At 36.1% G+C, this 14,348-nt stretch overlaps 1 protein-coding gene across 2 annotated transcripts in view; it reads right to left on the bottom strand.

The window, feature by feature from the left end:
* Nucleotides 1–1,344: 1,344 nt before the first annotated feature.
* The window catches only part of BMT2 (base methyltransferase of 25S rRNA 2 homolog), a 31,048-nt gene continuing 18,044 nt past the window's right edge, over nt 1,345–14,348 (bottom strand). For both annotated transcript variants that reach the window (XM_048938764.1, XM_048938773.1), the window contains exons 3-5: nt 11,169–11,342; nt 7,100–7,214; nt 1,345–2,884 (exon numbers count right to left, since the gene is read on the bottom strand). In XM_048938764.1, the coding sequence (XP_048794721.1) occupies nt 2,255–2,884; nt 7,100–7,214; nt 11,169–11,342 (919 nt within the window). In that variant the 3' untranslated portion in view covers nt 1,345–2,254. The remainder of the gene's footprint in view (nt 2,885–7,099; nt 7,215–11,168; nt 11,343–14,348) is intronic.

Here is a 14,348-nt window from a genome sequence, read left to right as displayed (position 1 = left end):
CTGCCATGGAGGCCTAAATTTTCAATGTTAATATAAACTTTTTGAAGATATGTCCTGGTCAGAACAGCTTAGCTGTATGAATCACAAACCAGTTTACACTGACCAATGTCAATATTTCTGTTAGCTGGTACAGATTATTTTTTAAATCAGAATGACAAAATGCTAGGTACACTTTGAAGTAGGTGCAGATTAGTTGGTTTTTTTTTTCTCCCTCAAGAACAGCTGAATTTAGAGCACCAATATTTTAAGCTTTAACATGACTATTACTGGAGTCAGTGAAAAAAGAGAGATTCTGACTAACTATTGGGGACTGTTTTAGTTAAAGTGATGTTGTGAAGCACTAGATGATAACTCCAAGTGATATCTGATTTTGAATTCATTGTGTATTTCTTTTGATGAGTACTTCCCATAAAACATTACACAAGCAGTATAGCTGTTTGGTTTGTATACAGCCGTATCAATCAGACTGATTAACAAATTTGAGTCAAATATTAGGGGACACTATGAAAAGAGAGAGAAAGCTTATGTTAAAGAATAAAGTATTGCAGTCCAGTTCACATCTGAGTGTAAGTAGGACCAGTGCAGTATGACTTTCTGTAGGAAACTGTAGAGGAAAAAACAAACAGGTCAAACTGACACTTCAAGTGCAAAATTTCAATAGAAAGGAGAAGTTTCATTTTTGCAGCAACCACTGTGAAATTCACACTAACATCACAGTTCGTCTGGTAACTGCTGTATGATTATAGCACGATAGATTAATATGGTGTAAGGTGTATTTCATCTCAGTCACCTATGAAACCACATTAGTATTTTCTATCACGTTGCTGCAGTCAGTATTAAATCCATGATGCGGCACCTACTTCAAATCATTTGTCATAGGCACTTACATACCCATTTAAAAGCCTGACATTTAAATTCATAAATTCTGGTCATTAGGGCAATCTAAGCTAAACTAATACTGGTTCCTCTATTATTAATGCTGAAAAGAATTTCTTTTTTCCTGCAAAATACTTACAAATTTATTATACAAGATAAAAAACTTCATAAACATAAAATGCTTGTTCCACCTTCTTACAGTGCAGATCAGTTTTCAGATAGCTACAGAGTTTTTATTTGACTAAACAGAAAATTAAGGTCCAAATAAGCAAACAGAACAGTGTATGTTAACTTCACTTCTGTGGTCTGAATACGACTGTGCAAATGTAGGTATGCCTTGAAAAACTTGTGTAATTATGTTCCTTTTAACAAAAATTGGTCTGTAGTTACCACAATTGTCCTTAATTGTAGGCTTCTCAAGTTAAAGTTGTTTTTAAAACACATAAATAATTTACTTTAAAACATGACAAAAAAAAAAAAACCATCCTGCCCCTCCCCCATCCCCCCAAAAATCCACCCAAAAAACCCACAAAAACAACAACCCAACATCAAAGAACACAACCCCAAAACAGTTTGAAAAGAATACAAAACACTATTATCAGGGAAATACTGTTATGTGTTAGTGCTTGTACACATATATAACTGCAAACTCATGTTCCAGCTTTGAGGTGAAACAATCATCTAGACGTACCATACTCCTCTGTTTGTGCAGGGTAATCTCTTTAGGAATCTCACGTCTACCTGCTACTTATGCATCGAAATTACACAGCGTGTGTAACTTTGGATTAACCTATTCAAGTGTTTTGGTGTTATCTCAAGAGGGCAGCAATGAAAGTAAAATCAAATGTGCATTACAGTTTCTCCAGCCCAGGCTTAACCAGAGTGAAACAAATTTTGGAAATAAGTTTTGTTCTGTAATTAAGTAGGGACATGTGTAACCAAGTGTCTTAACCCATCTGCACATTTAATTAAAGTGCAAATTAGTTCTTCCTACATTTACTTCTCAGAAGCCAACCAACTCCAGTGCCTTAAGCTCAATCACATTAAGAGTTAAAAATATTGAAACAACATTTAGCAAATTAAATAGAATTCACACTTCACAGCACTAAAGAAAAGAATGGTACCTTTCTGGCAGAAAATTAGTGATATATATTCTAAAGAAAGTAACAGCAATTTATGCTATGACAAGAGTCACTTGCATAAAACTTTTTTTCACTCTCATACAAGAATATATTTTAAAATTTCAAAGTAGAAAAAAATAGCAAACTCTGTAAACCTTTGCATTTTCTTTATGCAAACCACTGTTGTGTGTTGAGCCCATGTTAGTATAGCAAAATTAGTTAAGCAAGAGGTCTGACTTAGCACGTCAACTGCTACATTAACTTAGAAGCAATACAGGATCTTCGAGCTCATAAAAAGGAATTGAACTAGACTGGCTTTCTCCAGAGTCCGAGTCATAAGGAGCATCAGGTAGCTCCATAAAACCGTAAGCTAGCTGTTCATCTTCCATGTCTGATCGAATGTAGCAGGAAGTGTTGGAATACTCCTCATCCTCTATACTGTTGAAATCCTGTGGGATATACAACATTCCAGGGTAGTTCCTGCTAACTAAGTCACTTGTTGTTTGCAGGGAGGTTTTCCTAAAAGCCATCAGGTGCATATGAGAAAACTTGGAATACTTAAAGCGTTTAAAACCCAAGGATTCTATGGCAATTCTCCAGCTTTTCATCATCATAGCCCGACGATTCTGATGAGATGAATCAGGAGTTATGACAAGCAATAAGCCATTTAATACGAGAAGTTCGTGTGCCTTCTTGCAGCATATCCACCGCTGATAGGGTGATGGAAAATAAGAGAGGAGGAGTGAAAAAACAACAACGTGGAATAGTTCTCCAGGTAAAGAATCAATGGGATTTTTCAGTTGCTTAAGAAAGGCATCTATAGCATCTTGTGCCAGCTGAAGAGGTTGCTGAATTTGAAGATTTAAGAAGTCGCATTTGTATACGCTCTGGTGGAACAGAAAAATCCAAACAAACATCAAGGTTAGTTTAAAGAGCAAAAGCACAATTCACTATCAGAGAATGAACAGTAATATTCTCTTTGTTCCCTCAGGGAAATTTCAAGTCCCCTGAACATCCCTCATGCTATTAAGTCAAACACAGTAAAATGGCAATTTGAAAATCACGGATATTACTGGCTTTCACAGTTGTCAACAACTATTTGAAATGTGCAGCAACACAGTGGAGGTTTGATAGCTGAGAACTGTTTATTAAGCTTTTATTAAAAAGAATAACAGAAAAAAAAAAAAAATGGAGATTGCTGATTTGATACATTCCACTACAGCTTTCTATCTCAACTGATTTAAAAAAAAAAAAAAGAATTGTACATTACTTTTGTTTCTCCAGATGCTGGAAGCATAGAATATCCCCTATTAAGTGTCAAAATCCCATGCTTTTTGAAGTTGGCAAGAGTGAAAATGATGCGAATTTAACAATTCAAATCCAGATTTTTTTGTTTGTTTGTTTTTAAATTATTTTTTAAATAAACTGGAAATCAATATAATGAAATTAAATTTGATACCTCGGTATTTCCAACAAATGTTTGAGGTATCCAAAAAGTTTAATAGTTTGGTGTCACTTGGAAAAAACTGACCTCCTTACTTGCACAAAAACAAAAACAGGAAGAAGCTGTGGCAAGGCACCCTATATTAGAAAGCTGAAGCACACTTACACTACACACTTTGTAATAGAGATGAATGTACATGTTTTAACTGCTGCAGATGCAGAGTTTAGCCAGAGAAGAGCTTAAAAATCATCTTTTAATTGTTTGTGAGGTCAAGCTGTCAGATGAAAGCAACAAAAGAGTAAATTTGTAACATTTTCAATCACACAGCACCCAAAAGTAATATCCAGCTATTTACTGTGCTTAAGTTTTGACATTCCGCATTCATCAAAATCTAGAAATGACTTCTTTCCAAAAAAGCTAAGGTAAAAGGCTGCAACAAGATAGGAACAGAAGTTGGTATCAGTGCCTAGAGTGCATGCAGTGAAAAAGATGAGACAGAAAATTCTGCAGAGAACATGAAAGGTGGAGGCAGACCTATGTGTTTTCATATCCCCTCAAACTATTGATAGCATGTTTTAAGTAATATTAAAAAAAGAACAAAACACAACAATGCAAACATATTTACAGAACAACTGAAAAGTACATTTCCTTCCAAATAGAAAATAACATTATTCCTGTGTATACAAAACCACATTTTCTTCAGACAGTGTGCAATAAAAGTGAGAAAGAATAAAGCAACATGCAAAAAAAAAAAAAAAAAAAAAATTGTGATTCAGTAGTTCTAATTTAAAAAAAAAAAAAAAAGATTGTCATTATTTCTGTTTGATCAAGGAATTTCAATTACAACTACTACACCTGCAGGCTTACATTTTAATATTCTTCCTTTTAACATTTCAAACAGGAAATTAACAGTAGTAACGTCGGGATATCTAGGTAAGAATTTCAGAATAAAAGTGCTGTGGACTTAGGTTACTTACATCACTGAAAAAATGAGACAGAAAATATTTCTCTGTAGTGGAAAGATATTCACAGAACAATTAAGTAGAAATAACGTTGAAGGTGATTTCATGACTAAAGTACACTGCAAGTAGAATCCTAAACTCTGCAAGGCAGTGTTAGGAAAAAAAATGCTGCTAGGTGCTAAACTGGGGTTTGCTGTTAAAGTCTAGATGTGCAACTCTTGAGCTGATCTTAATAGTGAACTCATATTTCAGAGCACAAACTGACATTTAAGAACTAAATGCTGCTCATCTTTTTCTTAAGTTTGGTACCATTCCAGACTTCTTTTTCCCCTAAGACTGCATTTACTCCAATACAACATCTGCTGCATAGTCAGCTTGTTTTCCAGCAGTAAGAAATTCTGTTGGGACTTTCACAAAATTGAGATTCGCTGTTCATTTCAATTTTGCTGTTCTCCCTTCCTGTACCAAGCAAACCAAACTCCTGTAAGAAAATAACAGCAGCTAATTATTCTCTGGAACATCTGCCAGAGATACAGTGTTTGAAAAAGTGGCCAATGAATACACTAGGAAATCTGTTTTACTTCTCTTTCAGTGCAGCTCCACCCAACCTGCCCCCAAATGACCAAACCTGAACTTTTAATAGAAATTTGAACTTCTAATAGAAACACATTTCCACATTCTGTGGAAATTAATCACAGTAATTTCACATTACTGTGTCCAGTTTTGGGCCCCTCACTGCAAGAAAGATATTGAGGCCCTGGAACGTGTTCAAAGGAGGGCAACAAAGCTGGTGAGGGGTCTGGAACACAGGCCATATGAGGAGAGGCTGAAGGAGCTAGGAATGTTCAGCCTGGAGAACAGGAGGCTCAGGGGAGGCCTTATTGCTCTCTATAACTTCCTGAAGGGAGGTTGTAGTGAGCTGGAGGTCGGCCTCTTCTCTCGTGTCATTAGTGATAGGACCAGAGGAAATTGCTTCAAGCTACGGCAGGGGAGATTCAGGCTGGACATGAGGAAGTATTACTTTTCAGAAAGGGTGGTCAGGCACTGGAATGGACTGCCCAGGGAGGTGGTGGAATCACCGAGCCTGGGGGTGTTCAAGGAAAGGCTGGATGTTGTGTTGAGGGACATGGTTTAGTAGGAGCTACTGGGAATAGGTGAACGGTTGGACTGGGTGATCTTTTAGGTCTTTTCCAACCTTGGTGATTCTATGATTCTGTGATTCATATCACAGTTCCACATCACAGTTTCTGTATATAAAGCACGCAGATTCTAAACAGTTGGAACACATTCTTTCATTAAACAACACTTCAGTTCCTCTCCTAGTTTTTCTTCAATTATTTTCAATACTCCTAAAATAAGCTGAAGTATTGTACTCAACTACTACATGTATCTCTGAAGAATTTACATTAAGAAAACGGATTAACCTATTTTTATTAAGTATTTAACCCTCTATTCAATATTATTTAACAAACTGATCTCCTGAAAAGCCTCTATGGTTCCATTTGTTTCAAAAAATATTTTGGTATCTAAAATATCAGATAAATCAGAAGATTTTAAAGGTTCTTCTATCTTTGACTTCAATGCTCTGTTACTCCACTTATTTATTCATTTATTAAGGTCAGAAAACAACACTGACTCCTGTAAGAACCCTCTGGCTGGTATTTTGAAATCTCAAATGAGCGGAAGCAACTGCTGGAGAAGAGATCAATTTTTTTCAGGTGACTGTGGTGGTGATACGGTTTAAAGCAGTCATCTTGAACAGATCAGGATTAATTCTAGTTTGGAGGTGGGCCTCAGCTTACTACAGCAGATGTGCTTGAGTTCACATGTTTTTTTTTTCCAGGAATACCTTCCATTATAATTTTGTTTACAAGTTTGGAGATGAATTATGCAAATCTGGTGACCAGAACAAAATGCCAAGCACTTTGCAAGTAAGCCACACTGCAGCAAGTAACACAACTTCCAAGTTAACAAAAAAAGAAAACCACTTGTAAATTTCCACATCTAAAGAGCTACCACCTAAGGCTGCTGATTTGCATTTTCAACTTTTAGAAAAATTCAGCCTAGAAGCTGGCAAGATATGTAAGGTCACAGGATTTATGTTATCTGACAGAAATGCATTCCTCTACATACCTTTTCACTCTATTATGCTTTGTCATTTTACTTGGTTAGTAAATACTACTGCAACTGACAGAAGTCAGATCAAAACAGAAAGATGAAGAAAGGGGACGTGATTGCAGAAAAAATGCATTTTGGAATCTTACTACATAGTGAAACAATTGATCAGAAATATATTACTTACCATAGAACCAGCCCTAAGTGTTAATCTTGTCCTCAGGACTGAGGTTTAGCATCTGCAGCAATAATCTCAAAATCCCCTTCAGAATGCACTTCTAGTTACTAGACTCTCCACAAAAAAACTCGCAAAGTATAGGCAGAGATTATTTCTTTGTCAGAACACGCAGCTTACAGGAGCTCCATGCCTAAGCGTAAACCAACTCAAATTTTTTTCATGGCTTTCAAGATTCAAGAACTCATCTGAGACTTCATAACAAGACAGCTACTGAAGTTTTTTGCAATATTAAGATTCACAGCGAGGATGTTTTTTTCCTTATTTTTAGAACCAAACAATTACAGCTATTATTTTGGAACCACTGGCAATCAGCTTTATATCAAATATAGCAAGTGTTACATACCTCAACAGCTGGAACAATATCTATGCCAACTGTCAGAAATTCTTCAAACTTCAGAAATGGATTAAAGCAGCTTCCAACATCAAGCAATCTGATTTTTCCCAAGGAGTGAAGCAACCTAAGTAGCAAGAACTCAATTTTATCAAATGTTATTTTTGAAACTGTATTCTGTATTACAATTTCAGATAATTACAAGAATTTTTTTGCATTATCTTTGTAGTGATTAACAGAAGTGAATGCATTGCTGGGATATCTAAAGAATCAAGTTCAGTCAGTAAAGCACATGATCCTTAAGTTGAAGAGTTTCTGTTAAGAGCACCTTCAGTACCATGCCTTGTGTACTTATAGTATTTCAATAAAATGGTAACTTGTGTCTAATACTCAAGCTGATCGTTTTGTTTCCCTACTTTCCTCTTTGTGGTACTTATTGGTGTTTAAATCATACAAGTCATTAGAGTTGAAATTTCAGGAGTACAAAAGAGAAACTGACAACACTTCACAACCTACCTACCATTTTAAAGGGCATCTGAAGTCAAATGTCTTAATCAGTTCAACAAAGACAGAGGACACACAACTGTATTCCAAGGTAAATAAAAAATCCCTAAAAATGAAAACATTCAGATATTCCTTGCAAAATATCTTAAAGTATTCTTTTATTTTAGCTAATATTTTTGAGAATGGATGACTACTTGAGGTTCACTCCAAATTTATTGTGTTCTTCCTAAAACCCCTCCTTAACTCTCAATGATCCACTGCAGAAAAGATGCCGAAGAAACAGAAGAACCCTTGGAGTCTTCAGCAGAACAGATTTTGTTTAGATATAGAAGATAATTGGGGATCACTTCTTTCAAAACTATCTGCACCAACCAAGGCAAAGGGCTGTGCCTCTAAGTGAGTTAAAATTGCACGCATTACCCTGTAACACAGTCAGTACTGAGAAAGACTTCGGAATGAAGACGACAGCAACTTTTTTTTTCCCCCCCACTACTTGGATGCTAGTCACTATGTAAACTGTGCATCACATTGAGTCATGCAGGGGATCTTTTGGATCCTTGTGGCAATAAATTAGGAACAGGCTGAAGTCAAGTAGTGTCTTTCTCTGTGTAAGTATAAAGTATATAGCTTCTCAGAACAGCGGTCCTTGTTTTGCAGATGCAGACACTAATGGCAGACTTTCTCATTCAAACACATGTCAGTATGCACACGTGCATTCTAATGGTAACAGCAAAAAAATTGGAGACACATGGGACCACAGTAAACAAAAGAGAGACTCTGACTGTAGTCTAGCACAGAAAGATTTCCCATTAAGAAAAATAAAAGAGCAACAGCCTCTAGCAATCTTAAAATTTTCCATCTAAAGGGTGACATTAAATATCTGAGCAGATTAAAATTAAGTAACATAACAAAGAATTCTGTAAGTGGGGAGAATGCCACTACACCTATGTTAGAGTGAAAGAAAGCCACGCTGATTTTTCAGTTTCCTTTTCTTATAAAACTTACAAGTGTTGCTTCTGACTCAGTGAGGAGGGTGCACACCCCAAACTATGTCTGACAGCATTAAGGCACACTTTGCAAAGCTACACCTCTGGATTGCATGCTGAGCAGAAGCCAGAAACTCTCTTGTACACCAACAGACAATGGATCCAAGAGATATGACCAGGAAAACAACGTTTCTTTCACTCTAATAGGCTCTCTTTTACTCTGATAAGGCTACCAGACTCTAAGATCAATGCAAATATACTTTGGGATCTAAAAAAGCAGCAGATTCACATACTCACTTATGTTTTGACTTTCCTGCTGCTTGTCAGGTTTCACTGTCCCTCAAAATTGCTTATTAGCAGTTCTTAAGCTGCCAGTTATAAATGAGAACAGGATCCTAGTTAGGTGCTTTAAATAATTGTGAAGTTCTTCAGCAGCTCAGACATCTGCTTCTTTCAGCATGGCTCTCAAGTCAGATTCCTCAGTAAGAACATAACTGTCATCTAGGTGACAGTCACTGACCCAATTACTGTGTTACAAAGACAGTCTTGCTAAATTCATTGATAATCACCCTTCAAACTCATTTCCTAACGATTTTCAGTCAAGGCAGCTAACATTAAAAGCAAGGGAAGTACACTGCACTGTAGGTAATCTCCAAGCACATCTTGAACTAGAGAGGTTTTGGTCCTTCTTTGGAGATATTCAAAACCCACTCAGACACTTTCCTGTGTGACCTACGCTAGGGATCCTGCTTCAGCAGAGGGTTGGAATAGATCTCCAGAGGTCCCCTCCAACCCCCATGATTTTCTGAATGCATGGTTCTCTAATGCATTATATGCAGGCAGAAAAAGATAACATTAATACTTCAAGGGTCAGACTCCTAGTTTGCAGTTTTTGATTATTAAGCTACAGTTTATCCAAGAATGGGAGGAGAATGAAAATTCAGAGGTCCTGTGCTATTGCCAAAAGAGCAGAACAAAGCTGTACAACTGGCTCTGACTGGCAACGCAGGCATGTCTCAAAGTTTTCAGTAACATCCACTCATAAAGGTACCCCCCAGGAAGGACCAGCTTGCTGAAATACATTACATTGTTGCTATAACGTCTGTATAACTACTAAAATCTACTACTACCTTAACTATCACGTGTTGCCTACTCCAGGTCTTGAGAAGGGCAATGGAAAATAGGTCATGGTATTGATAAATACTTTTTAAGTTATGAAATAAAAAGTTCTGTATTAAATACTTTCTGTACACACAAATCAAGAGATAAGACTACAGATTTCTGATAGCAAGATGAAGCTTGTGAAGTTGGCCCTTCAAAGTATGAATATAAAGCATAAGCAGAGAGAAAGCTTGTGCTTCATCACGATAAGATCTCACAGTACAAAACAGGTCAACTTCAAGTAGTGTATGATCAAATCTATTGATTTAAACAAGTCAGTACCAATGTGCCACTTGCAGTAACAGAAGCATCTTGCGTTACCAAATGCTAGAGTTTTTGAGATGGCATGAGGAATTAACATCTCATCAACCCTTTGTATCAAAGTGCTTGGTGGTTCTTATTAAAAACTTATATTCATGTTTAGGCTGAGTTAGCAAAGTGAACACTACCAAGAGGAGAAAGAGCTGCTTATGGGAAGCCACTACCTTCATTTTTCATTCCATCTAAATACTACTTTTCTGAAAGAGTGGTCAGGCACTGGAAAGGGCTGCCCAGGGAGGTGGTGGAGCTGCTGACCCTGGAGGTGTTCAGGCAGCCTTGCTGCTTGTGTGATTCTGTGGCAATATCTTCTTGGTTGCTCAGAACACAGAACAACATTGGGGTCAGCATTTTAACTATTCAAACATTTAAGTATTTGAGATCTTCATGCCTTTTGCAAGTCATGTTTGCCAAAACATGACCCATATAATTCAAGAAAAAATAGAGTGAGACTGTAACTGGAAAAAAAAAAAAAAAAAAAAAAGCTACTAATGAATCCCTAAAATAAAATTCTTACTCGAGTGAAAAATCAAAAAACAAAATTAAAACCTATTAGAGAAATACCTCAAGAATATTCAACTTCTGCAGAGACAGTCATCAGAAAGCTACCATATTTAAAATTAAGTGTTAAATTCAAAATTGCTTTTGAAGTGTATAATTGGAATCGAGAGTTTCTCCTCAATAATTTATGAACAGAAAGTTTTAAGTACTCTGTTATTTACATTTGGCACTTAGTACTTACAAAAGCAATTGACTTTTCAACAATACTGAACAGTCATTAGATTCTAACTTAATTAGCATCTGCTTTATTTCACCTCAAGCTTTAATATAAATTGCACTGCACAGTAATGACATACAAAAGTGAAATTACTCTAACAGTTAAACGATGATGACTAAGTTGTCATTCTCGAGCAATCTTTACAGCATCCACCCAAATTTATACTATAGTTCAATTATTCTTGAAATGTGGACATATTCACAAGAAAATCCAACCTCTTTACTATTAAAAAAAAAAAAAAGCGGCATCAGACCAATCTAACCTTATAATGAAAAAATTTCCAAGTAAGTCCCAACAAGAAAAAAGAAAAGTCTGGAAAACAAGTATAACTTACTCTTCTGTTATAGCTTCATGATTTGTCAAGCCAAAGTTTGGTAAGGGGTCTTCAATCTTGGGAGGCTGGGAAACATTTAAGGCTGGAGTGGTCTTAGAAGCAAGAAGTGCTCTCTTCTCATCTTTCTCAAGTGCTTTTCTTTTCCCTCCATTCTGAAAATATTCCCGACACACACTGAAAAGACAAAGATTTCCCAGAGAAGTGGAATGGTATTTTCGGTCACTACAGTAAGACAGGACACAAGACAGAGGAATAAGAGATACAAGTTATAAAAGCTTTTCAATAAATCTGAGTTCTACTGCATCTTCGGGAAATGCTTTAGGAAAGATGTGATACCCAAAAGACACACTTCAAGACAAGCAGTGGCTTTTTTTCCCCCTAAAATTAGGCTGTAAGACAGAGTTATGTAAACAGATTCAAATTAGCTTTATCTGTATAGACTTTCAGAGCAAGAACAGAACATTAACCAAGGGTAAATGTCAGCTGACACTTAAGCACTACACTTATCCATCAAGGCATGCTTGCATACATGCACTGATAGTTATTAATTACAAATACAGGGGCTTTTGAAACATCCTTGTTGTATAGGGTACTTAAGAAATGCGGGGGGAAAAGAAATAACTCAAGCTTATGGGCTAAGTTAATTATACTTGGTTCTAATCATGACTTTGTTTCTTTTTCTTTAATAACGTATGTTCAGTAGCTGTATTATTACAGAAGACTTATTTTAGCTTTCATTTTTTATGTCACTTAAGTATTCCACTAATAGGAACCAGAATAAAATTATCAGTCACATTTATCAGAAAGGTTAAGCAGTTTAAAAGAACGAATGTAAAAGAAAAGTTGAATTGCACTTGCATAGTTCAACCAGTAGTCAGCATTATGTATGAGACACAAGCATTATGTTTCGGAGAATAACTGGTCTGTTTTGGACAGAACTAGAATTGGAAACAATTTGCTGCTGTGAAATTAAAAGCCTGACTCACCCTGTAAAAAAAAGCATTTTAATTAGATGTGCCAGCCAAGCATCTGCATGAGAAGTTTAACAAAAACAGCATTTGTTCAAATTATGTTTTCACAAAACGTTTTTATGATAAAAAAAAAAAAGCTGCAGAGGTTTGAAGGTAACATTCCAGGACACAAATTCAAGCGGAGTTTAATAGCATCCTATATTGTTTTATTTCACATTCCAGATTTGGAAGGGTTATGTTGATAAAAATACTGCCTTAAATTCACAAATAGAGATGAGGTCTTGAAATACACAGGCCTGATCTATGTATAGATGATATTATAGGCACCAAATACACCTAGTCTCTCCATCACACATGATGTGAAGGAAAAACAAAAGCAAGTGTCATTATTGCTAAGTTTTATAAGGAGAAACATGTATCAAACAGGTACAGATAGAAACCACTTTACTCCAAACAGCCCGGAAACGACCACTTTGAATCTGTAAATGTACAATTACAAAAGTACAAAAGTACACAAAAAGTACACAAGTGTCAGGTAAATTAAGTTCTGTTGGACAAACTCCTGTACTGCCATACTTGCATGGCCTCAATATCAAAACCAACCTGTGTCTAACAAAATCAAAGCACAAGCAAGTTTTACTTGTCTGAGAAGGCCCTATGTACTCGCACTTAGTAAGTAAAGTTTAAGACACAGACAGTAACCTTAGGGTAGAAAACACAGCCCTATGAGAAACAAACACAGTAAAAAATACATTCATAATCAACAAGTTTATAGTTACAATTCTTCAGTAACCACAGCTATTTTCAGATGAAAGAGAAGCTAGATGGAAAAAAAGAAAATAAGATCCATGTCTTAGCAGTATTGAGCAAGATCACACAGAAGCAGTAACAGCAGCCCAGGCTACAATATTCCCAAATACACAAACTGTGAAACCATACCAAGTCTGTTAGAAATTCCACATACAAAAAGACAATGATTCTAAAATTAACAAAGTTAAAGTCTGTAATTTAACTAAGCAAAAAAAGTTGGAAAAAAAAAAAAAACAACAAAAAATAAACAAAATAGAACCCCAGAAAAACACTTGCATTACTGTTATGATAATAAAAGTCATATTTTATGCTATATAAAATTATTTGTCCATAAGCATACAATGAGTTTAGAGATGTCTTTCATAATTTAGTTGAGCGTCACTTAGTGAAAGAAAACACAAACCCATCTTCCTCACACTGTTACAGCTACCTTACTACTTTCTTAGCATCTTGCTCAGTGCCTTCAGTTTCAGTTAGAAGTCTTTCTTGTTATCCCTTTTGAAACATTCTGGTTAAATAACATCATACAGCTATCGATGCTGACAGGTAAGTCAGAACAAATCAAGAAGCCCAGTACTTTGGGAGGAAATGTATTCTTTTTGCTCCTCAACTACTGATTCTTTTTCCACTTGCTAGAAGCTGTTACATTGCCCAGCTTAACACACAGATAAGCACTTGTGTATGAGAACCAATTACTTTTAAAATGCAGCCTAATGACTCCTTCTGTCACTGCACAGAAGCCATTTCTGCCTCACTGTTGATACTGCTGTAGTTGAGTATTTTTCCCAACTATTTTACTCCTCCCTATCATGTCAATTAAGTTCTGAACCATAAGACACTATTAAAGACAACCGTGATGAGAAGTATCTTCTCCTGGATTTTCACTGGCAGACAAAGAGGCCAGAATCACAAGATTTACTGAAGACTGGGTAAAATTCCTCAAGTTCAGACTGCATACTTATGTAGTAACTCAAAGAAGCAAAAAAATACCAAATCCAACAAGCAAACAAAAACCCAAACAGGTGAGAAACCACTGAGGGATTTCACCTCAAGATAACGCACCATCCATTTAAATCAGACTCACAAGTGTGATGGGGTAGCAGTGATCAGATGGGCATTTACTGCTCAGTACCTAATAAAAGGCAACACACTCAACAGTTTACCCCCACGGTAAATTGCTGATGTAGCTATGTGCTTATGTTTATTAAAACTCCATCAGCAATCACAGTAGTTTTGAGTACGCAGTTATCAAAGACTATATTTAACAATGGTCTCAAGTAATGAACAGAGCATCCCCTTATTATCTACAAAGGGAAATAAAATTAATTAGTTTATTTTATAATTTTGAGAGCTGTCACCATGAAATTTGTGGCAAACGTCTGACATTTAAGCTTCCATT

This window comes from Lagopus muta, chromosome 1 (assembly GCF_023343835.1).
Source record: "Lagopus muta isolate bLagMut1 chromosome 1, bLagMut1 primary, whole genome shotgun sequence".
NCBI classification, from domain to species: Eukaryota; Metazoa; Chordata; class Aves; order Galliformes; family Phasianidae; genus Lagopus; species Lagopus muta.
Note: the sequence above shows the minus strand (reverse complement) of the source record. Positions and strands in the feature narration are given on the sequence as shown.